The 27,935-nt window shown below is 40.5% G+C and overlaps 1 protein-coding gene and 1 long non-coding RNA gene across 5 annotated transcripts in view; one reads left to right on the top strand and one right to left on the bottom strand.

The window, feature by feature from the left end:
* LOC140478901 (uncharacterized) overlaps positions 1-13,365 on the bottom strand; it is a 53,446-nt gene extending 40,081 nt beyond the window's left edge. For both annotated transcript variants that reach the window (XR_011960890.1, XR_011960891.1), the window contains exons 1-2: positions 13,237-13,365; positions 12,726-12,780 (exon numbers count right to left, since the gene is read on the bottom strand). This is a non-coding gene — a long non-coding RNA (uncharacterized lncRNA). The remainder of the gene's footprint in view (positions 1-12,725; positions 12,781-13,236) is intronic.
* The window catches only part of ecel1 (endothelin converting enzyme-like 1), a 123,506-nt gene that overhangs the window by 82,876 nt on the left and 12,695 nt on the right, over positions 1-27,935 (top strand). Inside the window, exons 9-15 of one of the 3 annotated variants that reach the window (XR_011960888.1) lie at positions 1,272-1,375; positions 1,689-1,747; positions 12,397-12,448; positions 12,548-12,615; positions 15,850-15,974; positions 16,267-16,335; positions 19,349-19,394. Coding sequence is in view for 1 of the 3 variants with exons in the window: in XM_072572515.1 (XP_072428616.1) it covers positions 1,272-1,375; positions 1,689-1,747; positions 12,397-12,448; positions 12,548-12,615; positions 15,850-15,974; positions 19,349-19,414; positions 19,502-19,597 (570 nt within the window). In the remaining 2 variants the exon portion in view is untranslated. Of the gene's footprint in view, positions 1-1,271; positions 1,376-1,688; positions 1,748-12,396; positions 12,449-12,547; positions 12,616-15,849; positions 15,975-16,266; positions 16,336-18,006; positions 18,516-19,348; positions 19,415-19,501; positions 19,598-27,935 lie in introns of those variants that run through there. The other 2 variants (XR_011960889.1, XM_072572515.1) reach the window with 2 other exon arrangements.

Consider the following 27,935-nt stretch of genomic DNA (forward strand, 5'->3'; position numbering starts at 1 on the left):
CATAACCAACCTCCGCTATCCATTTAAATGTAGTGCTCTTCCCCCATGTCATTATGAGTGTTGGAACCCTCTTGATTAAGAATCAGCCTGCAATTAGCCTCCAGATCTGGTCTTGGAAGAAAATGAAGCTGTCCCAAAGTCCGCAAGGTCATTGCGGGGTACAAAATAATCTGTATGTTCTTGACATGAATCATGAAAAGTTAACGTGCAGTTACAGCAAGGCATTAAGAGACAAGTGCAATATTGGCCTGTTTGCAAGGTGGATGGAGTATAAAGCAGGCAAGGTTAGTTGCAGCTGCACAGGGAATTGAGAGATCATATCTTACATACTGTGTGCAAGTTTGGTTTCCTACCTAAAGAATGAATAAACTTTCCTTAGAAGCAATTCAGAATAAGTTTCATTAGGCTGATTTCTGAGATGAAGGCATTGGCTTATTAAAACAGATTGAGCAGGTTGCAATTAAACTCATTGGAGTTCAGAAGAATGAGGGATAATCTTATTGAAATGTTCAGGATTCTGACAGGATAGGTGCTCAAAAGATGTTTCCCTTGTTGAAGAGACCATAACTCGGGGGACAGTTTAAATATAAAGTGTTTTTTTCCCTTTAAGAATAGAATCAAATCCCTGCCATGTGGAAACAGGCCATTGGGCCCAATGAGTCCACACCAACCCTTTGAAGGACATCCCACCTATATTCATCCCCATATCCTATCCCTATAATGCTGCATTTCCTATGGCTAAGGCACCTAATCTATACATCCCTGTCAGTACAGGGTAATTTAGCATGGCCAATCCACTTAACTTGCACATCTTTACACAGTGGGAACAAACCAGAGCACACAGAGGAAACCCATGTAGACACGGGGAAATTGTGTGGAGTTTGCACCGTCGCCTGAGGGTGGAATCGAACCTAGGTCCCTGGCGCTGTGAGGCAGCAGTGCTAGCCACTGTGCTGCCCCCTTAAAGTGGAGACTTTCCTCTCTCAGAACATCATGGGCCAGTGAAGGCTGTCCTCAGAAATTTTCAAGGCTGGGTTAGACTTATTTTTGATCCATAAGGAATCAAGGTTTAAGGGGATTCAGCAAGAAGCTGTCGTTATGACCATGATAAGATCAGCCATGATCTTATTAAAGAGAAGAACAGGTCTGATAAGCTAAATGACCTTCAGCTGCTCCTAATTAGTCTGGTTAAAAAGTGGTTCAATGAAAGTAAAATATTGCATTCCATTCTTTACACAGCTCTAATGCTTAAAATTTCGTCTTTCTTTTAGTTCGAAGTGAATGAGAAGACTTATTTTAAAAATGTGCTTAACAGCATTATGTACAATATAAAGCTGTCAGTGAAAAAAGTACGGCAACAAGTGGACAAGACTGCGTGAGAATTTTTCTCTTTTACTTTCCGCAACAAACCAAATGCAATAAAAGTCACAATATTTGTATTGAGTTGGCGCTCTAGATTCATGCCTTGGAGTACAGGGATACTAGTATATGAATCCTGCCAACGTTAGCTATGTTAACATAGAGGATCACTGAATGTAAACTAGATGTTTTACACAGGTTTATGAACTGCACATTTGAAAATAGTCAAATACTGTGTTGTACTCTTTGTAAGTAATTATAATGCTACTGAAGTAATTTTGACCTGAACTGTGATAAAATTTGTAACTCAAAAATATGTTTGTTTACAGATGGCTGCTTCCTCCTCAAACACTAAATGCTTATTACTTATCCACACAAAACCAAATGGGTAAGTAAATATAGATCAATATATCATTTTACTGATTCTCAGTAAAATCTTTTCTTCTACAATTCATACTGGCATTGTGCATGTGTTTTTATTGCTTCATAATATAGACTATTCAATTAATTCTTGCCATTTTCAGATGTGTATCCTAGTTATTCTTTCCTGAGGCCAAATTTTCATTAACTGAAATGCATCGCTCGCAGCAAGTTCTAAAGGAAGGTTCTTCACTTAAGTTGAAGTAAATACTTGACAACAGATCTAAAAGGGTATTGCTTGTTTCCCATTTGATAAGTTTTATTGATGTATATGAGGAAGATGAGATTTCTCAATCAGTATCTGTCCACACTTGACATTTCCCTGAATTTTCACTGCTTATAGCTAATTTCTCCAAATTTCTTATTGGAAGTCTAACTGCTACTGATTTTTGAGAAAATTTGTAGCTCAGGTTGATGGTAAGTGTGTACGTTAGCTTGTTGAGCTTGAAAGTTTGTTTTCAGATGTTTTATCACTATACTAGGTAACATCGTCAGTTAGCATCTCCAGTGAAGCGCTGGTGGTATGTCCCACCTCTCTATTTATTGGTCTTGGTTTCTTAAGATAGGTGATGTAATTCCTGTTTTTTGTCAAGGGGAGGTAGATAGGATCTAAATCGATGCCTTTATTGATGGAGTTCTGGTTAGAATGCTATGCTTCCAAGACTTCTCGTGCGTGTCTTTATTTTGCTTGTCCTAGGATGTGTGTGCTGTCCCAATCAGAGTAGGGTTCTTCTTTATCTGTATATATGGAAACTAGTGATAGTGCGTCATGTCTTTTGGTGGCCAGTTGATGTTCATGTATCCTGGTGGCAAGTTTCCTGCTAATTTGTCGCTGTTTATGTGTGTTGGTAAGTTTGTGGACTACCGTGATGCCAATGGGACTGAGTAGTCTGGAAGTCATTTCTGATCAGTCTTTGATGTAAGGAAATGTGCCAATAGTTTTTGGTTGCGTTGTGAATGCCTGTTTGGGTTTTTTTCTAAGGAATCAGCGGATTGTGTTCATTGGGTACCTGTTTTTCTTGCAAACATTGTATAGGTATTTCTCTTGTGCTGTTTGTAGTTCTTGGGTGCTGCAGTGTGATGTAGCTCATTGAAATAATGTCTTCATGCAGCTCTCTCTGTGGGTGTACGGATGATTGCTTCTGAAGTTAAGTATTTGGTCTGTGTTTGTTGTTTTTCTGTCGATGCTGGTTTGAAGCTCTCCGTTAACTGTAAGTTCAACTGTCATGTCTAGGAATGAGTGTCTGTTGTAATTCTCTTGCTCTTTTATGCCTGTCAGGATATTGTTGATGGTGTTGTTGATGTTTCCTCTACATAGTGGACCCAAAGTTTGGGTTAGATAGATAGGAGGGAAATTTGTACAAGTCTCTGAATTATTGCTTCTGCTATTGGTGATCCCATAGGTGTTCCGTTGACTTGTTTGCAGGTTTTGTCATTGAATGTGAGTTGGGGGGGGGTGAGGCACAGGTCTGCTATTTTGAGGACGTTGTCTTTGCTGATGAAGCTGGTGCTGTCTGGTGTTTGTGGTCCTGGTTTTCCTCGTAGTGTTGCCAGTGTTTCTTTGGCCAGGTTGATGCTAATTGATGTGAAAGGGGCTACAACATCAGAGGAGACCATCACTTCATCCTCTTCTATTTTGGTGTCTTTATTGGTGTTCAGGAATTCTTGGATGGAATGAATGGACTGGCGTGAATCTTCAATTAGATGTTTTAGTTTTTGGTGGAGTGCTTTGGCTCGTCTGTATGTTGGGGAGACTCTGGGTCTGAGGGGAGGGGGGGTGGCACCAGGTTTAATCCATAGAAGCATGGTGTGTTGGATCCATCTGATTTCATGTTTTGAAAGTATGTCCTGTTTAATTCTCCTGATGTTTTAAGTGCCATTAAAAAGGATGAGATTTTGTTTAGCAGTTGTGGAGTTGGGTCTATCACCACCTGCTGGTAAGTGTCTGTATCTGCAAGCCAAAGAATTTGACTTTTCAAGATCGTCAAACTGCACATATTATGCTGTTTACCCTAGCCAGCTGGTATAGTCACTACCTAATAGAAATTAAGGGATTTGGTCACATATTTTCCCTAACTAAAGCAGTGTTAACTGCTTTTTACTGGTTTGTTGATATACAGATAAGTTGGAAATTTACTCCTGAAATTTACTCCCTTTAATGGTAAAATTTAGAAATTACAAATTATCTTTTTCTGAATCGCAGAATCATGGAATTTTGAAGCACAGGAATTTTGACTTATCATGTCTGCACTGGTTTCCAAAATGAACAGATCTTTTACTACCATTTTGCCTGTAACTGTGCTCCTTGTTACTTTTGATTATAATCTATTACTGTTTTGAATGTCTCACTTGAACCTACGTTCATCACACTTTGATGCAGTGCATTCCAGACCTTAAGCACATGCTGCTTGAGAAAGCTTTTTTATCATATTGCTACGACGTACTTTGCCAATTGCTCTAATATTCCATTCTTTCACACGTAAGAAGTTTCTCCTTAATTGTTACAACATGGAGAAAACCCCTCTGCTAATTTAAACCAGCAACACACATAAGATTCACCCCATGTTGTAATCTGTTAAAATTTGAGAGGCAAAGAACTGTCCAAAAAGTCACTATTTAAAGTAAAAATTAACAACTATATTATTTAAGTCCAACAGAGAATATTAACTAACAATTATTTGCAACTCCTTTCTCTTAAATCTATCTTTTACCTCCCCCCTACAATGTTAGTCCAATAAGAAATTCCTGATTATAGATTAGATTAGATTACTTACAGTGTGGAAACAGGCCCTTCAGCCCAACAAGTCCACAGCGACCCTCTGAAGAGCAACCCACCCAGACCCATTCCCCTACATTGACCCCTTCACCTAATGCTACAGGCAATTTAGCATGGCCAATTCACCTAACCTGCACATTTTTGGACTGTGGGAGGAAACCGAAGCACCTGGATTTATCAAAAAATATAATCAATTTCAAAGCAGTCAGCTTTGCCGAGTTTCCTCTGTAGATATTTCTGTCTTCTTTTCTGCTTCTTAGGGACTCTGCTTCACAGGTCTTTGATAGATAAAGGTACCTTTTAGAGAGTAGTTCTGCTGGCAGTCTGTACTTGTTGGTGGCTTGCTGCTCTTTGCTGATCTTGGTAACTTTCAAAATGTCTGATATTTATACGCCAAAACATCGGATCGTTTCATCGGTTTTAATATTGTCAAAATACCAAATTCAAACTTGATTGGACTTTGTTATCTTGCGGCATAATTTAAATTGATTGGCTGAATTTGAATTTGTTCTTGTATCCAGGCTATACATCTCCTAGCTAGTTCTTTCAATCAAATGTTACATTGTTACCTTGTTCCGGATTCTCTGTGTTTCTCTAAGTCCTAGCTAGCTTTTAAACTCTCTTAAAGTTACTGTACACCTCTACACCTTCATAACACTATCTACTCTATGCAGACTCTTGACTTTGCATACTTCTATCAAATTATTTCGCAGCCTTTTTTCCAGGGAGGCCAGTCCTAACATCTTCAATGTATCATCTTAACTGAAGTTCCTCATCCCTCACATCATTTTTGTGTATCTTTTCTGCACTTTGCCTTTAATTCTTTAAATAAAGTATGATGCCCAGAACTACACACAATATTCTAGCTGAAGCCAAACTAGCATGTGGTATAGGTTCAATATGAGCTGGTATACATTATTTGCTTATTAGTAAAGCCCGGGATACTGTATGTTTCAGTAACTGCTTTTAATCTGGTCTACAACCTTTGAGGACTAATTCACAAATACGTTCAAGTTCCGTCATTCTCCTTTAGAAATGTAGCTTTATTTTAGATTGCCTATTCATCTTTTTCTGACCAAAATTAATGATATCACAGTCAGATGTACCTGTCAACTGTTCACCCATTCCACCTCTCTGCCTATATCCTTTTGAAGTTCTACCTTATCCTATTCACAGTTTAGATTGCTTCCAGTGTTTGTACCATAAAAAATCTCAAAATTGTATCTAAATTCCAATACTGACCCCTGGGAAAGTCTACTATAAATCTTCCAAAAAACAACCAGTAACCATTTTTCTCTGTCTCCTACCACGCAGTCATGTTGTTACTGTCCTTTCTATTCTATGAGCTATAATGTTTGAAAGTCCATGCACACTTCAGCAACAACATTACCCTCAACAGCACTTTATATTGCCTCTTCAAAAAATACTCCAGCAAGTTAGTTAAACACAATTTTCTCTTTTGAAATCCATGCTGGCATGCCTTAATTAACCCACATTTGTTCTTATGACAATTGATTTTGTCAGAAAACTATCTGGCCTGTAATGCTCGGCTTATCCAAACATGCATTTTCTTAACCAAGGGAAATGTCTGCATTTCTCCAAACTTCTGGTACCTTGAATATAAAGAAAACTGAAAAAATAATGACTGGTGCCATCATACTTTCCACTCCCTCTTCCCTCAGTATCCTTGGATGAAGTCCAGCTAGTTCTGGTGCCCTTTTAAATTAAAATACAAATAGCCTATCAAATGCCAACTGCCATCTTTAGAAGGCACAGTAAAGTGAACAGCCAATGGGGAACTTCAAACCAGCATCCACATGAAAACAACACATATGGACCAAATACTGAACTCCAGAAACAATCATCCCAACACCCATAAACAAAGCTGCATTAGAACATTATTTCAATAATCCACCACACACTGCAGCACAGAGGAACTGCAAAGAGCAGAGGAAAATCATCTATGCAGCGTACTCAAAAAGAATGGGTACCCAATGAACACAGTCTGCTGATTTCTCAGCAACAAACCCAAACAAACCGAGACAAAACGTGTCCAGAAACCCTAGCCACTCTCCCCTACATCAAAGACATCTCAGAAATGACTGCCAGACTACTCTGACCTCTTGGCATCATGGTAGCCTACAGACCCACCAACACACTAAAACAGCAGCTAATGAACTTGAAAGACCCTTTGCAGACAACAAGCAAAATGAACATTATTTACAAAATACCTTGCAAGAACTGTAACAAACACTACATTGGAGAAACAGGCAGAAAACTAGCCACCAGGATACATGTACATCAACTAGCCACAAAAAGACATGACCCACTATCACTAGTATCCTTACATACAGATGAGGAAGGACAACACAGCCATCCTAGGACAAATAGAGATATGCACAAGAATTCCTAGAAGCATGGCATTCTAACCAGAACTCTATCAACAAACATGTCACTTGGACCCCATTTACCACCCTCTGAGAAAAAGAACAGGAAATGATATCACCACAGCACATAACATCACCACAGGAAATGACATTACCAACCCAAGGAAACCTAAACACATAAATAGAAAGTGGGTCACTAACACCAGTGCTTCACCTGAGGCTCACTGATGATGTTACCTAGTATTGTGATCAAACATCTGAAACGAACCTTCCAGCTCAGCGAGCAAACTTACATCCAAAACCTTAACCTGAACTACAAATCTTCTCAAAACTCGCTAACTCCTTTTAATGTTAGGTACCTGTCTATTTTCATATTCTCTCCTTTTTTATCATTCACCTTCCCATTACATTTCCATAGAAGCTTGATCAGCTTGGAATCATTAAGTATTATGGTTATTATTTGTTAAAGCTTGTTATTTGAAGTGTTTATATTTTGATCATGGTAAGGTTTCATCTACATTAATAATTGTACTCTAGAAAGATGTAAACATCGCTTCAATTTCATAGTTGTTCGAAATATAAAGCAGATGATGAATTAAGCTTTATACACTGACCAATTAGTCTTTATTCTTTAATGATAAGGGCAGGACTTATACACTTAATGGTAATGTCCTGGAGAGTGTTGCTGAACAAAGAGACATTGGATTGCCGGTACATAGATCCTTAAAAGTGGAGTTGCAGGTGGATAGAATAGTGAAGAAGGCATTTGGTATGCTTTTCTTTATTTATGTCAGTGAATTGAATATAGGAGTTGGGAGATCATGTTGCAGTTATACAGGACGTTGCTTTGGACACTTTTGGAATACTGTGTGCAATTGTAGTCTCCCTCCTATAGGAAGATTGTTGTGAAACATGAAAGGTTCAGAAAAGAATTACAGAAATGTTGGCAGGATTATGGGGTTTGAGCTATAGGGAGAGGCAGAATAGGCTGAGGCTATTTTCCCTGGATCTTCGGAGGCTGAGGGGTGACTTCGTAGAGGTTTATAAAATCATGAGGGTCATGGACAGGATAAATAGACAAGGTAATTTTCCAAGGTGGGGGAATCCAAAACTAGAGGGCCAAGGTTTAGGGTGAGAGGGGAAAGATTTTAAAGGACCCTAAGGGGAAATATTCTAACACACAGAGGGTGGTATGTGTACAGAATGAGTTTTCAGAGGAAGTGGTGGAGGCTGGTACAATTACAATATTTATAAGGCATCTGGATGGGTATATGAATAGGAAGGGTTTGGAGGGATATGGGCCAGATTCCGGTAAATGGGACTAGATTTCTCTCGGATATCTGGTTGGCAAGCACAAGTTGGACTGAAAGGTATGCTTCCATGCTGTATATCTTTATGATTTTGTGATCCATCCAGAAAATCCATATTCCAAAAAAAAGCATAGTCTGAAATAGAACATAGAACAGTACAGCACAGTACAGGCCCTTCAGCCCATGTTGTTGTACCAAGCATTTGTCTTCATCTAAGATCAACCTAATCTACACACCCCTCAATTTATTGCTGTCCCCATGCGCTTGTCCATTTGTCACTTAAATGTCCCTAATGTCTCTTACTCTACTAGCATCGTTGGCACTGCATTCAACACACCCACCACTCTTACGGTAAAGAAACTACCTCTGATATCTCCCCTACACCTTCCTCCAATCACCTTTAAAATTATACCTCGTGACAGCCATTTATGCCCAGGGGAAAAGTCTCTGGCGATCTACCCTGTCTATGCCTGTAATTACCTTGTATACCTCTATCAAGACATCTCTCTTCCTTCTTCTCTCTAATGTGAAAAGCCCTAGCTCACTCAACTTCTCTTTTGGGAGAGTGGTCCAGGAAATGGCTGATGGAATTCAATGTGAGCAAATGCGAGGTCTTGCACTTTGGAAAAAAGAATATAAGCATGGACTACTTTCTAAATGGTGAGAAAATTCATAAAGCCAAAGTACAAAGGGATTTGGGAGTGCTAGTCAAGGATTCTCTAAAGGTAAACATGCAGGTTGAGTCCGTGATTAAGAAAGTGAATGCAATGTTGTCATTTATCTCAAGAGTGTTGGAATATAAAAGCACCGTTGTGCTACTGAGACTTTATAAAGCTCTGGTTAGGCCCCATTTGGAGTACTGTGTCCAGTTTTGGTCCCCACACCTCAGGAAGGACATACTGGCACTGGAGCGAGTCCAGCGGAGATTCACACGGATGATCCCTGGAATGGTAGGTCTAACATACGAGGAATGGCTGAGGATCCTGGGATTGTATTCATTGGAGTTTAGAAGATTAAGGGGAGATCTAATAGAAACTGACAAGATAATACATGGCTTGGAAAGGGTGGATGCTAGGAAATTGTTTTCGTTAGGCGAGGAGACTAGGACCTGTGGACACAGCCTTAGAATTAGAGGGGGTAAATTCAGAACAGAAATGCGGAGACATTTCTTCAGCCAGAGAGTGGGGGTCCTGTGGAATTCATTGCCGTGGAGTGCAGTGGAGGCAGGGACGCTAAATGTCTTCAAGGCAGAGATTGATAAATTCTTGATGTCACAAGGAATTAAGGGCTACGGGGAGAATGCGGGTAAGTGGAGTTGAAATGCCCATCAGCCATGACTAATGGCGGAGTGGACTCAATGGGCTGAATGGCCTTACTTCCACTCCTATGTCTTATGGTCTTATAAGACAAGCCCTCCAATCCAGGCAGCATCCTGGTAACTTTCCTCTGCATCCTCTCTAAAGCATCTACATCCTTCCCATAATGAGACGATCAGAACTGGACACAATATTCCAAGTGTGGTCTAACCAGGGTTTTATAGAGCTGCAGCAAAACATAGCGGCTCTCAAACTCAATTCCCCTGTTAATGAAAGCCAGAACACCGTGCACCTTCTTAACAACTGTATCAACTTGGGTGGCAACTTTGAGGGATCTATGTACATCGACCCCAAAATCCTGCTGTTCCTCCACACTGCCAAGAATCTTATCTTTACCACTGTTTTCAGCATTCAAATTTGACCTTCCAAAATAAATCACTTCGCACTTCTCCAGGTTGAACTCCATCTGCCACTTCTCAACCCAGCTCTGTATCCTGTCAATGACATGTTGGAGCCTACAACAGCCCTTGACACTACCTACAACACCACCAACCTTTGTGTCATCGGCAAACTTACTAACTCACCTTTCAACTTCTTCATCCAAGATATTTAGAAAAGCTACAAAGAGCAGAGGCCCAAGAACAGAGCCTTGTGGGACACCATTGGTCACCGACCTCCATGTGGAATACTTTTCATCCACTACCACTTGCTGTCTTCTTTCAGCCAGCCAATTCTGTATCCATACAGCCAAATTTTGCTGTATCTCATAGCTCCTAACTTTCTGATTGGGCCTGCTGTGAACCTTATCAAATGCCTTACTGAAATCCACGTGCACCACATCCACTGTTTGGCCTTCATCAACTTGTCTCATCACATCCTCAAAGAACTCAATAAGGCTTGTGAAGCATGACCTGTCCCTCACAACTCTATGCTGACTATTTTTAATCAAACTATGTTTTTCCAAATAGTCATAAATCCTATCTCTCAGAATAATTTCCAGTACTTTGCTTACCACAGACGTAAGACTGACTGATCTGTAATTCCCAGGGATTTCTCTATTCCCTTTCTTGAACAGAGGAACAACATTTGCCTCCCTCCAATCATCTGGTATTACTCCCATGAAGAGTGAGGATGCAAAGATCATTGCCAGAGGAACAGCAATCTCATTCCTCACTTCCTGGGGTAACCTTGGATATATCTGGTCTGGCCCTGGGGACTTATCTATCTTCATTCTTCCCAGAGTTTCCAGCACATCCACTTTCTTAATTCAATCTGTTCAAATCTGCTAACGTGGTCCACAGTGTTCTCACTATCAACAAGGTCCCTCTCTTTAATGAATACTGAAGCAGAAAACTCATTTAGGGCCTCCCCTACTTTTTCAGACTCTAGGTACAAGTTCTCTCCACTATCCCTGATCGGCCCTACCTTCTCTCTAATCATTCTCTGATTGCTCACATAGGTGTAAAACGCCTTTGGGTTTTCCCTAATCCTTTCTACCAAGCCTTTTTCATGCTCCCTCCCAGCTCTCCTCTGTCCATTTTTGATTTGTTTCCTAGCAACCCTGTAATCCTCTGAAACTGTGCCAGATCATTCCTCAACTTTAAGTAAGCTTCCTTCTTCCTCTTGACGAGAAACTCCTCTTCTCTTGTCATCCAAGGGTCCTTCATCTTACCATTCCTTGCCTGTCCCAGTGGGACAACATTATCCAATACATGCTACAAGTGCTCCTTAAATAGCCTCCACATTTCTGTTCTGCAGTTCCCATAGAAGAACTGTTCCCAATTTATACTCCACAACTCCTGTCTGATAGCAGTATAATTTCCTCTCCCCCAATTAAATATCTTCCCATACTGTCTGTTTCTGAAACGAAGGAACAGTAGAATTATTTTGTGACCTATTAAACTTTTTAAGATTTATTGAGGGAATGTGGGCATCACTGGCTGGGTGAACATTTATTGCCCATCCCTCATTCCAAGGTGATGTGAGCTGTCTTCTTGAACTCCTACAGTCTCCTTAATGTAGGAACTTCCACAATATTGTTAACCAGAAAGTCCTAGGGTTTTGACCCAGTGACACTGAAGGAACAGTGATATATTTCTAAGTCAACATGGCAACTACCTTGAAGGGGAACTTGGAAGGAGTGGTGTTCCCATATATTGCTGCTCTTCTCATTCTAGATTATAGTGTAGGTAATTCTAGATAATAGGTTTGATGAATTGATGAATTTCAGCAGTGCGTTTTGTCGATGGTATACATTGCTGCTACAGAATGACCATGATGGAGTAAGTAAAAGTAGATGGGGTGCCAATAAAGCAAGCTGTTTTATCCTGGACTTTGTCAATCTTGTGAGCTGTTGGACCTGCACTCATCCAGCCAAATAGAGAGTATTTTATAATACTTCTGACATTTGCCTTACATGTAGACAGGTTATGGGGAGTTATGAAGTGAGTTGTTCATTACAGGATTCCTAGACTCTGGCCTCTCTTGTAGCCACAGTAATTGTATGGCCAGTCCAGTTCAGTTTCTAGTTAACAATAACCCCCGGGATGTTGATAGTGGGGGATTCGGTAATGGTAATGCCATTGAAGGTCAAGGGGCTGTGGTCAGATTCTAGTTTGTCGAAGATAGCCATTACCTAGCATTTGGGAACGTGAATATTATTTGCCACTTCACCGTCTGCGGGAAGCACAGTTATATCCCTAAGTGTATGCCTAAAAAACTTGTAAGCTGTGGAAATCAACTTGTTTTTGAGTACAAAGAGTGTTGCCATGATACTATAAAGTTTCAGCAGTTAAAAATGTCTTTGACTTTTGTATTCATCTCCTCAGTATTTCCAGCTGGGATACTGCAGCCGCCACTTTATGATCCTGAATTTCCTCAGTAAGTATTCCAAATGAATAACCTGTCCTAGCTCAATATACATTCTTGACTACATAAACAAGATTTTAAACTGCTTAATGTTAAAATATCTGTTGACAGGTCCTTGAACTATGGAGGTATTGGAACTATTATAGGACACGAGTTGACACATGGTTATGATGACTGGGGTATGTTTTAGTCTCAGAAAGCATCTTTTACTTTCTGTTTTTAAGTGCCATAAAACTGGATCATATACTCTAATAAACCAGACAGCAATTCGAAGGTGTAACTTATTTACCTTTCTGGTGAATGAACGAGGTTGTTGTGAATGTGTTTTTGGCTCCTGATAAATCCTAGAAATCAGTAAGATTAAAAATAAATTGTATACACATTATACATTAAATGTGAATAAAAATTATTATCTCTGTTGTATCAAAAAGTACATAATTACTTTGTTTTGGTTTCACAAACAATAAAGGTGAGGTGCCAGAGCTACATCAAAACAGAACAACTGAGGAAGTAATCAGAATAAATGTAAATTTTAAAATATGATGGAAAATTTAATTAGATTAAATATAGACAAATCTCTCCAATCCTCTGTCTTCCATAGCAGATTAAAAGTAGTACATGAAAAAAAAACAAGTGATTAATTAGACTTGATATTGTATGCTTGGACTGAGAAACTGCCAATGTCACTCCATTTTCCAAACAAACTCATGGAAAAATATCCATGCTGGCTTTTCTCAGTGAAATATTAAAAGGTAGATCAATAAGGAAGAAAGGTTGCCATTCAAAATGTGACTTCCTACCTCTTTAGTTCCAATCTTTCTTTTCACATTTCTGAGCCTTTTCATAATTTCAACTCATTTTAAAATCTTCTTTCATTCCTTGTAGTTTTTATGAACTGTGAGGAATCTGCAGACACAACAAAGTTTTGGGCAGTGTAGGTCACACAGTAACATGAACCAAACTAGAATCTTTTTGGACTGGATAATTGTACTTACTGAATGAGTACCCATGTGGCTATTAGTACGTCTGGAGCTCCTAACTCAAGAGATTAGAACAGTTGTCTGACCAGTTTGATTGGTCGGTAATCCATGCCCTTTACCAATTTAATAGGCTTCAGTGCTCTTAGCAAGTGTTCTGTTTTTAATCTGTTCAGGAGTTAAATTGCATATTAATCATGCACCTGTCAGAAAATGGCTCAGATATTTCATGGGAAAATGCAGAAATTTCAGTATAATCAAGCCTAATCCTACCTTCCGCTCGCAGTAGCTCTGCCCACTTTGAATTTAATGCTTGGACTCCAGAAATACTTATACCTCTTTTTTTTGTTTTTCCTTTAATGGGTGTTAAATTTGTCTAACATCTACTTGGTCTTTTACCACTCGTTCCAAATCTCATGAAACTGCTTTTCCACAACTTTAACTTGTGTTTATGCATGTTCAGATTATGTGTCCTTGTTCTAGTTGAGTTGTCTGGGCAGCTGATTTGTGATTCAGAGTGACACTGACAGCATGGATTCAATTCCTGCACTGGCTGAAGTCACCATGAAGGCCCCAAAATCTCAGCATCAGTTGAGGTGTGGTGTCTGTTGGGTCAAACAACTTTTAGTTGTCTTTTTCATGAAAGTCCTCTGAGGCTATGGTGACTTTACCTTTATCTTGTCCAACCATGGGCATTAATGAACAGAGGAGATCAAACTTTATTGACTCCATAACAAATATGGTTTAAAAAATAAATTTGCCATTTCAACATAAATAGAATAAAGTTATCTTAAAAAGCAACTCTAAAAATGGCCCTTTGATTACTTCTTTGGTCAGAAGCCCCACCTTTACTCATAATAATAATTTTGGGTTGCCTATTTTAATAACAATGAATGTACCCCATGGTAGGCTAATGCGGAAAGTCAGGAGGCATGGGATAGTGGGAAATTTGGCCAGTTGGATAGAGAACTGGCTAACCGGTCGAAGTCAGAGAGTGGTGGTAGATGGTAAATATTCAGCCTGGAGCCGATGTTACAAGTTGAGTTCCGCAGGGATCAGTTCTTGGTCCTCTGCTGTTTGTAATTTTTATTAATGACTTGGAAGAGGGAGCCGAAGGGTGGGTCAGTAAATTTGCAGAAGATATGAAGATTGGTGGAGTTGTGGATAGTGAGGAGGGCTGTTGTCGGCTGCAAAGGGACTTAGATATGATGCAGAGCTGGGCTGAGGAGTGGCAGATGGAGTTCAAACCTGTCAAGTGTGAGGTTGTCCATTTTGGAAGAACAAATAAGAATGCGGAATACAGGGTTAATGGTAGGGTTCTTAGTAAGGTGGAAGAGAAGAGGGATCTTGGGGTCTATGTTCATAGCTCTTTGAAAGTTGCCACTCAGGTGGATAGAGCTTGTAAGAAGGCCTATGGTGTATTAACGTTCATTAGCAGAGGGATTGAATTCAAGAGTTGTCAGGTGATGTTGCAGCTGTATAGGACCTTGGTAAGGCCACATTTGGAGTACTGTGTGCAGTTCTCGTTGCCTCATTTTAGGAAAGATGTGGAAGCTTTGGAGAGGGTGCAGAGGAGATTTACCAGGATGTTGCCTGGAATGGAGAATACGTCATACGAGGATAGGTTGAGAGTGCTAGGCCTTTTCTCATTGGAACGGCGAAGGATGAGGGGTGACGTGATAGAGGTTTATAAGATAATCAGGGGAATAGATAGAGTAGACAGTCAGAGACTTTTTCCCTGGGTACAACAGAGTGTTACAAGGGGACATAAATTAAAGGTGAAGGGTGGAAGGTATAGGGGGGATGTCAGGGGTAGGTTCTTTACCCAGAGAGTGGTGGGGGCATGGAATGCGCTGCCTGTGGGAGTGGCAGAGTTAGAATCATTGGTGGCCTTTAAGCGGCAATTGGATAGGTACATGGATAGGTGCTTAAGCTAGGACAAATGTTCGGCACAACATCATGGGCCGAAGGGCCTGTTCTGTGCTGTATAGTTCGATGTTCTATGTTCTAATTTACAGAAATGCTTCACTCAGTCTGAACAGAAAATATTATAAATGCATTCACCAGGTGGTACTTATTTCATTTGAGGTGTCCAACTGTGAAAAACATGATTGTTGTCACTTACATGGAGAAATCATCTCAGACTATATCCTCAGTTCCTAAACTTATTTTGTTGTAAATTGACATGTAGAAATACAAAATAACCCAGTTTCAGTATAACTGATTCCCAAATGACTATAGTTGAGTCCTTCGCTTGCAGCTTCAGGAGTGTTGGTTTTATATCTTTGTGAATAAATTATTAAGTAGAGAATGTCATGGAGTTGTAATGCTAGAAAGAGTATATTTTTTGTTACATTACCTTGCCTGCATTCACATGTAATTTTCACATATGAATGTGAAAATGCTGTTATAAAGATAATACTTGTTTTGTTTCAGGGAGTCATTATGATAAATATGGCAATCTGAAAAAATGGTGGACAGAAAGATCCTATGATAAATTTATTATGAGAGCACAATGCATTGTCAATTTATATGGAAACTTTACTGTTTACGACCAAAGGGTAAGTTCCCTGGTGTCTGTTTCTGCTAAACATTCATGAATTCTGAAATCCCATTTTTTAAATTGAGGCAGAGGTATTTATATAGAAGATCCAAAGAAAGACAACACCTTATTTAAAATGTGTGTCTGAATGTTTAGAAGAAAACTGTAAGGAAATGAAATAATTTGGAGATGGCATTCGATGTATTTTGCAAATCTGTTCATACTTATTGATCAGAATTTTAGAGCAGAGTCTGAAAATCTAAATACTTTTGAGAATCATGCTTACGGATATTAATCATTTGATATTTTAGGTCTGAACTTCCCTCCATTACGGTCCTCAAAATTACACATAATTATGGTGAAAACAGGGGTGAAATCAGGTACTAAGTCTAAACAATGGTATTTGTTCTCAATTTTCTTTCCTCTACTGCTCCTAATTGAGCCTTCCCCGCCAACCAGACACATCTATGATATAAAATATTACTCAGAAAATAATTAAGAATGCTAATGGAATGCTGGCCTTCATATCTATAAGAATGGAATCTAAGGATGCAGACATTATGCTGCAGTTACAAAACACCTGGGTAGACTTCACGGAGTACTGTGAGCAGACCTGGGCACCACATTTCAGGAAGGCTACATTAGCCTTGGGGAAGTACAACGAGGTTTACGAGAATGATACATGGACTTCAGGATTTAAATTATGAGGAGAGATTATACAAATTAGGCCATTTTCTCCAGAATTTCAAAAGTTAAGGTGTGAGCTGATTGAAGTCTTCAAGATATTAACAGAAAAAGAGAAAGTAGATAAAGACAAAGATATTTCCACTGGTTGGGGATTCTAGAACTAGGGCCAGACCATTCAGGAGAGGTGTTAGGAAGAGCTTCTATGTACAAAGGGTGGTAAACGTTTAGAACTCTCTTCCATAAACAGCAATATAACTGGATCAGTTGTTAATTTTATATTTTAGATAGATAAATAATTGTTTAGTAAAAGTATTAGGGATATTGGCCATAGCCAGGTAAATGAAGTTAGGCCATTGATCAGCCATGATCACATTGAATGGTGGAACAGGTTTGAGGGGCTGAATGGCCTACTTGTGTTCCTCTGTATATAACCGGATAATCATCCTAACACAAGACTTCCAAAACTTAATTACAAAAATTCAACTTGCTCTCAAGCAGGGTATTAATACAACAGTGCTCATGTTCATTACTTGTACACTGCAAGGTATGAACTGGACATCAAAGTATGGTATGGCCCAGGAATAAATCTGACCTGGGGATATTGAGGGTACAAGCAACAAAGCATTGAAAGTAGTGCTTCAAGGACACCAGATTTACTGAGGCAAATGTTACCTTGGTCCTTGAGGATTGTATCAGTGCAGTCCTAAGCACAAAGCTCACAACTGACACAGAGGGAACAGAAAAGAATTTCAGACATACAAGTTAGTTATAGAGTCACACAGCATGGAATCAGGTGCCTTTTGCCTGAAATGTCGATTCTCCTGCTCCTCGGATGCTGCCTGACCTGCTGTGCTTTTCCAGTACCACAATCTCAACTCTAAGCCAGTCCATGCTGACCATAATCCCAAACTAAACTAGTTCCACCTGCCTGCGCTTGGCCCATATCCTTCCAAATATTTCTTATTCATGTGCTTATCCAAAATGTATTTTAAACATTGTACCCACATCCACATTCTTTAGAAGATCATTTCACACATCTGTGTAAAACATTTGCCACTCATATCTTTTTAAAATCTTTCTCCTCTCACCATAAAAGTATGCCCTCCAATCCTGAAAACTCCCACCCTAGGGAAATGACACCTGCTATTCACCTCATTCATACCGCTCATGATTTTATAAATTTCTGTAAGTTCACCCCTTGACATGCTACCCTCCAGTGAAAAAGGTTCCAGCCGATGGGTCTGTTTTTGTGCTATATGACTCTATTCAACCTCCCCCTATAACTCAAACTCTCCATTCCTAGCAACATCCTGGTAATTTGTTTCTGAACCCTCTCCAGTTTAAAAATATCCTTCCTATAACAGGGCAACTAGAACTGGACACAGTATTCCAGAAGTGGCCTCACCAATGTCTCAACAAAGTGACGACTCTACTCCTGTACTCAAAGGTGTGGGCAACGAATGCCTTCTTAACCATCCTGTCTACGTGTGATGCAAATTTCAAAGAATTATGTACCTGCACCTCTAGTTCTCTCTGTTCTACAACACTACTTAAGGCCCTACTTTTAATTGTATAAGTCCTGTATTTATTTGTTCTCCAAAATGCAGTATCTCGCATTTATCCAAACTAAATAATTGTAATGATTTTCTCTCGAGTAGGCCAAGTGCATTCATTCTCTAGAATAAGTAACTTCACTAAATGTTATGGTCGTCCCAGTAATGAACCTGCTGCAGATATAGTAGCGTAAGTGGTCGCATGTCATTAATAGATAAGTAGAAGGGAAAGAAAAATACAAGGTCAGATTTTCAAGATGCAAATTTTTGTGACATAACTTCTGTAAGATTTTACTCAATTGCTCAATTTCCTGTTCAAATAACTGTGTCACCTTAATTTTCTTAACTTGTTGTTTTGTAATTGTACAGAAGAAAACTAGAATGATTGTCACGAGGTCAGCCAGGTGGACCTGATAGAATATGAGTTCACTGACTGGGGCTGTTCATCTGCTCCAATCAAAGAGCCCTGGCTGACAGATATAAACAGGAGTATCATCCTGTTCACTCTGAGAGCTCGGAGTAAACTGGATCAGTGTGAAGGACTCTCGACATGTAAATAAACAGTGACTTGGTGATGGGATACCAGCCTGTGTGGAATTATTTCAAGAACATTAGAAGAGTAGAAAAGGAATGATATGTTTGGACACAAAGACTAGTTCAGACTGAGCAGTACAGATTTTGAAGGAGACAAATAGTGAAAATGAACAATGTTTCTCGGCCACAATATGGGTATATGCTGATATCTGGGCAACTATTTCCTTTAATTTTACATGTCCACATTAGGCTTTTGACAATACATCTCCTGAAAACAAACTCAGATGCCTAATTAGAAATCATCAACGTATGTTGAAATTTACAGAATAAAGCAGATTCCATTTTCAAATGTTCAAGATATCGAGGAAATGTTCAGGATAAACAATAAACTGAAGGCAATATGAAAAATATGCACCCCCACCCCACCACGCCCCAAAAAGACAATACAAGAGAAAATCACTACAACTATTTAATTTGGATAAATGTGACAATTAAAAGACAATTGTTAGAAAACATGTGTGTCTTAGTAGGGAATACATCAGATTTTAAAGGGAATAATTTTACATCGGACTATATCCTATCTACAATATGTTTTGCTACTATTGGTCTCCCTCTACAGGTCAATGGCCAACTTACACTTGGAGAAAACATTGCTGATATGGGAGGACTTAAACTTGCATACTATGTGAGTGAACTTGTAATATCTCCTTAAAGAGCTGTATTTTTAAATTGCCACAGCCTATAGTCAATGGCTATTTTGTCTATATTCCAGGCATATCAGAAATGGGTTCGTGATCATGGTCCTGAACATCCACTTCCAGGTCTAAAATATACCCACAACCAACTTCTCTTCATTGCGTTTGCACAGGTAAGAAAACAAGGCTATTTTAGCCAATGATCTGAACAGGTCTACTTCATTTTGAATTAAAGACCTTTCATAGACTCCCATTCATTTTTCAAATACACAAATGGTGAAAGGCCGAGAATTGTCAGGGTTTGCTTACTTTGCAATGAATGAATGCACTCTTATTTGAAGTGTTCTCTGTTTTGTTGGTCAATGTTATAAGGCCTAAGTATTATTTTAGGAACTTCAGGGTATACATCATCAGGAAACTTAAATGTTTACACATACTATGAATTGAACAAATGTTTTCATTAGACAAACTTAGAAACGATATAATCAGACAGTTAGAGTGGAAAGGTGTCCCTGAAGAAGGTAATGGCAAACTACTTAGTTTCTCAGAAAGTATGATGGAGGAAGAGGCAGAAAGACAATCTTCTTCTGCTTATACATCACAGAGTGGTAACAAGAGCATAGTAGCACTGTCATTGGACTAACAATCCAATAATGCTCTGAAGACGTGAGTTCAAACCCCACCCTGGATCTAGAATGATTTGATTTTAATTAATTAATAAATCTGGAATAAGCAAGTTTAATACTGAGAATGTTTGATTGATTATGCATTAGGCTATTTTCCTTGAAAAGAGATTTGCTAGAGGTCTTCAAAATCTTGAGTGACCTTGACAAAACCATGCAAAACTGTTCCTATTAGCAGAAGGATCAAAAAGTCAAAACACAGATTTAAAGTGATTAGCAAATGAAGCAATACTGATACGAAGGAAAGCATTTTTACATGGCAAGTGTTTAGGGGCTGGAATGCACTGTCTGAGCATGCTGTGGTGGCAGGTTCAACTGAAGCAGTCAAAAAACTTTACGTAATTATCTGAAGGAAACAAAATGCTAGGTTGGATAAAAGAATGAGGGAATGGAATTGTAAGCATGGCACTTCTCGACAACCAAAATGCACTTGATAGACAACTATTCCATGATTCTGCTATAACTGTAGTTATAGTGAGGAATCCTTTGCAGATTACCATTCGGCCTTGTTTCTCAGGTACTGAATTCGTCCTCCTTCATGTTGAGCTCCATTTTGAAGAAGCACTAAGGGTAGCAGGGACACAAAATATACTATGGGTGGAGACCATCAATGTTCATCATCAAGGGTAGCTCAGTAGCACAACTACTGACTGCATCCTGACGAACCTATATGCCAGACTAGACAAGAAGCCAAGGGTGAGAAAACCAATGAAAAGAGAAAAAAACTTACTTGACTTCATCCTCACGATCTAACTGTTGTTGGATTATCAATCTGTTGTAGATGGGGCTGAAATGGTCTGAAGACATTAATACCATTTAAGCACCAGCCATTGCAATAACATCACAAGGACATTAGAGTAAAGGAGGAATTTCTAGAATACAGATGCAGGGCTAGTGAATTTCTAACAAGCTCTGTAATCATTTAGGTAAAATTCATGTAGACTGTAAATAGTTGCAGTAAGGTTTGGAAACCATGGTATCAGAAACAGTATTGCCAGCAAGATTTAATTTCACAAATGGACCAAATTAAATTAGATTCCCAACAATGTAGAAACAGGCCATTTGGCCCAACAAGTCCACACCAACCCTCTGAAGAGTAACCCACCCATACCCATTTCCCTCTGACTAATGCATCTAACACTATGGGCAATTTAGCAATTCACCTAACCTGCACATCTTTGGACTGTGGGAGGAAACCAGACCACCCAGGGGAAACCCATGCAGACACAGAGAGAATGTGCAAACTCCACACAGATAGTCACCTGAGGCTGGAATTGAAGCTGGGTTCCTGGCGCTGTGAGGCAGCAGTGCGAGCCACTGTGCCACACCTGTAGAACACAAAATTTACATCCTGCAGAAAATAATTATTAAGGCATAGAATAGTCTCTAAACTGGATATTAAGTCAGAAGCTGAACAAAGAATACACTTATTTACATATTTAGGAAATTTCAAGATGATGTTATCGATCACTGTTGAGTAAATGAAACATCCAGTCAAACTCACTGAGACATGGAAAACCTTTGACAATTACTGCAAACTCCGAACTAATACATTTTTTTGAAAAGGCAAGATTTAACAAAAAAATGTCAGCTTCCACATTACAAAATTTCATTAACAATCTTTACATGCTAGCAGAGAAATGCAACTGTGGTAACTTAAACTCAGAATCCATAAGTGACCAGATTGTTATATGCAATACAGATGAGTCAAAGAGTCATAGATTCATAGAGATGAACAGCACAGAAACAGACCCTTCAGTCCACCTCGTCCATGCCAACCAGATATCCCAACCTAATCTCGTCCCACTTGCCAGCACCCAGTCCATATCCCTTCCTATTCATATACCCATCCAGATGCCTTTTAAATGCTATAATTATACCAGCCTCCACCACTTCCTCTGGCATCTCATTCCATACATATATCACCCACTGCATAAAAAAGTTGCCCCTTAGGTCTCTTTTATATCTTCCCCCTCTCACCTTAAACCTATGCCCTCTAGTTCTGGACTCCTGCACTCCAGGGAAAAAACTTTGTCTACTTACCCTATCCAAGCCCCTCATGACTTTATGAACCTCTATAAAGTCACTCCTCAGCCTCTGACGCTCCAAGGAAAACAGCCCCAACCTCTTCAGCCTTTCCCTATAGCTCAAATCCTCCAACCCTGGCAACATCCTTGTAAATCTTTTCTGAACCCTTTCAAGTTTCACAAAATCCTTCCGAAAGGAAGGAGACCAGAATTGCATGCCTTATTCCAAAAGTGGCCTAACCAACATCCTGTACAGCCGCAACATGACCTCCCAACTCCTATACTCAATGCTCTGACCAATACAGTAATGGCAATTCTGCTATAATAGACAAAGGAAATGTTCACAAATGTTAGACATTGTTACACACACCACATTTCAGTCCTTCACATTGACATTGGCTCTACAACAGTCCAAAACTACTGAAGGTCTGCTCTCTCTCACCCTCTCTGTCTCACTCTATTTATCTTCCTTTCTCTCTCTCTCTCTCTGTTTCAATCATTCTTTTCTCTCAACAAACCATTCTCTGCATCAATCATTTCCCTGTGGGAAAACATTCATCCCTCTGCAAAGAAATTTCCCTATCCTGTCTACTCTCCATGACAATTTTGAATTGATCACTTTGTCACTGATTTCCCATTAGAGGAAATAGTTTCTCCCAATTTACAATACAACCTTCAACAAAAAAGACTGTCAAATCTCTGTCCTGTGCTCTTGCTATCTCTCCTGACTGTCCCATCTCCCATACAGCTAAAAGATTTCATCATTTGGTAGCTTGCCGATAAAATGCTCAAAACCATCACTTTGGACATGGCATTCACTCTCAGTTTGGAAATGTGTTAAACTAGAAGGATAATAATTATAAAACCAAACAGGGGTACAAAAAAAAAGGCAGAGTATTCACTGTCCAAAATATATATATGTGTACATATATGGTTTCTGACTGTAATCATGGAGACTCAGAATGACAAATGCTGACATTCTGCAGATGTAGGTTCTCAAAGGACTGCAGTGTCTCAGTTCTAGAAAATGGTTTAAGTACAGTACATCCCATTGACTCCAATCCAGTTTATGTAAAATTAGCTTTATTTACTCCTGTGTTAACTCCTGTCTTTTTGCGATTTGTTGAGGTGAATCTTGGCCACCTCTAGCTTTGATATCCAAAACAGAATTAGAAATACAGTAAAGTTCCCTTGACACTGTTCCCATCAAGCACTCCCAGGCTGGTACAGCAAGGAGTTAGATAGAGCAAATCTCTCCACACTGCCCCCAAATAAACCGAGGGGACAGATCATGACGTTAGAGGCAGACTAAGTGTTCCACTGTCTGATCAATTTCTTGCTTCCACCAGTTCCTGTAGTATAGACATTTCCACTTCCTGGTCTTTTGAGACCACAACTGCCAATTAAAATCGTTATAATCAGTTACCCTCCTCAGAGCCAGAGATACCAGGTTAAGACTCCCAAGAAATATGACGCTCATATGCAGCAGAATGAGTTTGTCTCATTGTTCATGTGTTGGATTTGATTGCCAGTACAGCAGGGGATGAACAATGTTCACTGCACTGCTCAAACCCTGAATAATCCGCCCAGCTGTTACTTATTTAAGGTAGGTGATTTGATATCAAGTTGAGAGGTGACATAGAGAGAAATGTCTGTTTCTGCTGCTCTCTGTGCACAGATATCAGAGCACAGGGAACATACAAGTTTATTCCCATATTGACAAGCACTTTCAGATCAGATTTAATATTTAAAGAGATCCATTTGATCTGCTTAGATGATATCGGCCACTTTCAGATCAGATTTAATATTTAAAGAGATCCACTTGATCTGCTTAGATGATTTTGGCTTGTGAATAAAACTGTCAACCAAATACAAGACAAATTTACGGTGAGGACTGCTCTACCTGCTCCACTCCTTCACCAACAATCCCATAACTTCTTTCTCCTCTGAACACTAACATTCACACAAGTGGGAGATGAAGCATCATTATGTCTCATCTGTTAAACTCACTTGCTTCTTGTAGCAATGCTCAGGTCTTGCCGCACAAGGCTAAAAGCCTGGCTGATAGTGAGATCCCAGTGTCAAGGATAGGACACAAGCAACACCTCGCCTCACAGCCGAACTCTGGTTCAGTACTGACCGACCCTATAAACTCATTCACCCACCATTCTGACACTCAATTAGTACAGGCAGCACAACCATGTCTTCCATGCCCTCTGTCATTGCAAATACCTCTTCTGTCCAATGCACACTCATACCTTCATACTGTGTTGGAGCAACTCCTTATTCTCTCTCCTGCACTTCTGTCGCGCCTCATTCCTGTGGAACACCCCACCATGTCGGTCTTGCTGAAAAAAACAAGCTTGGAGTCATCCACTCAACTGAGTTTCAACAGTATCCTGCACTTCAAATGTTAACCATTCAGTCGGGTTTCACCACCTAAATACAAAAAATTGCTTTTTCTGCAACTCAGCAAGTGTCACATCAACTTTCTGGAGCAGCCGTCTAACTTGATGCATGATACACTCTTTACTGATAGGTTGAAATGTTACAGATTTATTTCAGATCAAGGAAAACTTACTACTGGAGAAAGCCATTTAGATTGTGAGTGTGACAAAGGCCCGGAAATAAAACAGAAGAATCAGCAAAAGGGTCACTGAACCCAAATCATTAACTTTGCTTTCTCTCTACAGATGTTGCTAGACCTACTGAGTTTCGCCAGCAATTTCTGCTCTTGTTTCAGATTTCCAGCATCTATAGTTCTTTGTTTTAAGATAAAATTTGGCAAGGAGATCTACAGAATCTCTTTTAGTACATTTCTTTTAGTACAAAACCACAAAAGACACACCAGATATGGCCATAGAACAGGTAAAACAAATAGCAGACAATGAAGGTTGTTGCAAGTACAGAGGAACCTCGATTATCCGAATGAGATGGGCAGGCACTATTTCGTTAAGATAATTAATTATTCGGTTAGTTGATTTCGTCTGGGGCTCGGAGTTTTCTGTGAAGTCTGCTCCCCGTTCAGGAGACTAGGCAGCAGCACTCTGCAGGTGGGCCCCTGCCACCCTTGCCCACCCCCAACCCTGCCCATCCTCCTCAACCCCGTCCGCCCCTCTGCACCCCAATCCCATCCACCCCACCCCCCCATTCCCGTCCGCCACCACTCTGCCCCTGCCCACCCCCAACCCTGCCCGTCCTCCCCAACCCTGTCCAAGCCCCCGCACCCCAATCCCATCCACCCCACCCCGCCCCCCGTTCCCATCCACCTCCATTCCACCCCTGCCCGCCCCTAACCCCATCTGCCCCCACCACCTGCCCCCCATATCTATCCGCCACCACCGCCCGCTCGGCAACCCCGTCTGCCACCAACCCAGTCCGCCCCCATCTGCTCCCCCCCCGCACCCCCCAACCCCGGCCCAGAATCTCATCCATTCCCACCCCGACCCCGCCTGCCCCAAACCCCGCACCCACCGTCTGATCCCTGACCAACTCCTCCACCCCCCGACTCCCCAGGCAGCCGGACCGGACACCAACAGTCAGACTGCTGCTGTCTTTGTGGGGTAAGCCTACACACACACATCCGAAATGGAAAGGTTGAATAAGAAACTTGTCAACTCTGTAGATCCATCTCCTTTAAAAAGACCCCTCCTCTTCAAATTTCTGTTTCATAGAGGTGCAGGTGGGATGGTGTCAGAAACAAGAATAGGGGTGGAAATCCTGGAATTGGTCCTAAATGACATTTTTAAGGAATTCCCAAGTTATCCTATTCAGCAAAAACTTGAGCCTAAGAATTCAGTTGTATTGGTGGCACAGTAACCTCCATGTGAAAGTGAAATTTAAGATTTAGGGAGCCAACTACAGTAAGTGCTGTTGCTGTTCCTCAAGAGCCAAATTGAAAACTGGGTGTAATAGATACTGAATAAATGTACCAAAATACTGGAGAACTTTAGCAGATACGGCAACATCTGTGAACTGAGAAAAAAGAGTTAACTACTTAAGTCCTATATGTTTCTTCTTTAGAACAGGTTCAGAACAGTTTGGTATTGAACTCAAGACATTAAGTTTCTATTTCCACAGATGCCACCAGACCTGCAGAGTTTCTCCAACATTTTCTGTCTTTGCTTCACATTTCCAGCATCCGCAGTATTTTGCTTTTATATTACTGTACTAGTTTAGTCTTTTGAAAATAAAGATAAATAGTAAAACCACAAATGCAACAAAGCAGCCCATTATATTGTATTTTTAGATACCCAACAGCAAATATTCTACTTAAGATTATCTGTAAAAGATTATACTTAACACTGGATCGAAATAAGACCAGAAAGTGCGAGAGAAACTGAACATGTCTGGCAGCATCTGTGGAGAGAAATCAGAGTTAACGTTTCAAATGTAATATAACTTCTTCGGAACTGAAAGGAGCTGGAAAACCATGGCTTTTATTTTAGTGACAGGGAGGAAGAGTGACTGATATGGTGATTGTGCCCACAGCACAAAGGCAGTGATAATGGTCGTAAAGCAGTGATAGATTTGCAAAATTGGGGTAAATGTTACCTGTGAAAAGGAGAAAATGGATCTGCTCTGCTGAGAAAAAAAGGCCAATAAAACGCAACATGGTTAGAGACAAAAACAAACTGCAAATGCTGGAATTCAAGCAGGAGGCTGGAAGAAGATAGCAAGCCAGGGAACATTAGGAGGTAGAGAAGTCAATATTTTGGGTGTAACCCTCCTTCAGGATTTGGCATGGGTGGAAGGGGAGCTGCAGATAAAGTGGGTGGGGGGAGGCAGGGTGGTTCGGTGCAGACTGGTGGAGGGTATGACTTGGTTGGATGGGAGGGATGAATCCAGTAGGTGGCTGAGAGGAATGAAAAGGAGGGGGAGCAGCTGGGAAGGGAGTCAGGAGATGGGAAGGGAGATTATTTGAAATTGTAAAACTCAATGTCAAGTCCTCTGGGCTGTAGGCTTCCCAAGTGGAAGATGAGGTGTAGTTCCTCCAATTTGCAGTTTGATTCATTGTGGCAATGGAGGAGGCCAAGGGTGGTCATGTCAGAAAGGGAGTGGGAAGGGGAAATAAAATGGGTGGTGACTGGGAGATCCAGTCAGCCCCTGTAGGCCTGGCTGAGATGCTTGGCGAGACATTTCCTTGGTTTATGTTTGGTCTCTCTGATGTCGAGAAGACCACATTGAGAGGACCGGATACAGTAAACAAGATTGGAAGAGAGACAGGTGAACCTCTGTCTTACCTAGAAGGACTGTTTAGGGCTCCGGATGGAGGTGAGGGGGGGGTGATGTGCTGGCAGGTTTTGCATCTTTTCCAATTGAGGTGGAAGGTACCTGGGGGTTTGGGCGGACTGGTGGGGAGAATGTCGCAAATCAAGGATTGGCAAAGGGAATGGTCCTTGCAGAAGGTAAAGAGGGGTGGGGAGGGGAAGATGTCCTTGGTAGTGGGTCTGGATGGAGTTGGTGCAAGTGTTTAAGGATGATGCATTGCATGCGGAGACTGGTGGGGTGGTAGGTGAGGACAAGAGGGACTCTGTCTTTATTGCATGGGGGGGGTTTTAGAGCAGTTGAACGGAGAATTAAGGTGGTGTGATGGAGGGCCGTCTGGATGACAGAGCGGAGGAAGCACATTATTCGAAATAGGTGGATATCTGGAATGCTTGGGAGTGGAATGTGTCCTCATCCGAGCAGAGGTGGAAGAAGTAAGAGAATGGGGTGGAGTTCCTGCAGGATACTGGGTGGCAGGAAGTATAGTCCAGGTAGTGAGTCTGTGAGTTTGTAATAAAAGTCCGTCTGGAGAC

This window comes from Chiloscyllium punctatum, chromosome 6 (genome assembly GCF_047496795.1).
Source record: "Chiloscyllium punctatum isolate Juve2018m chromosome 6, sChiPun1.3, whole genome shotgun sequence".
Classification (NCBI taxonomy): Eukaryota; Metazoa; Chordata; class Chondrichthyes; order Orectolobiformes; family Hemiscylliidae; genus Chiloscyllium; species Chiloscyllium punctatum.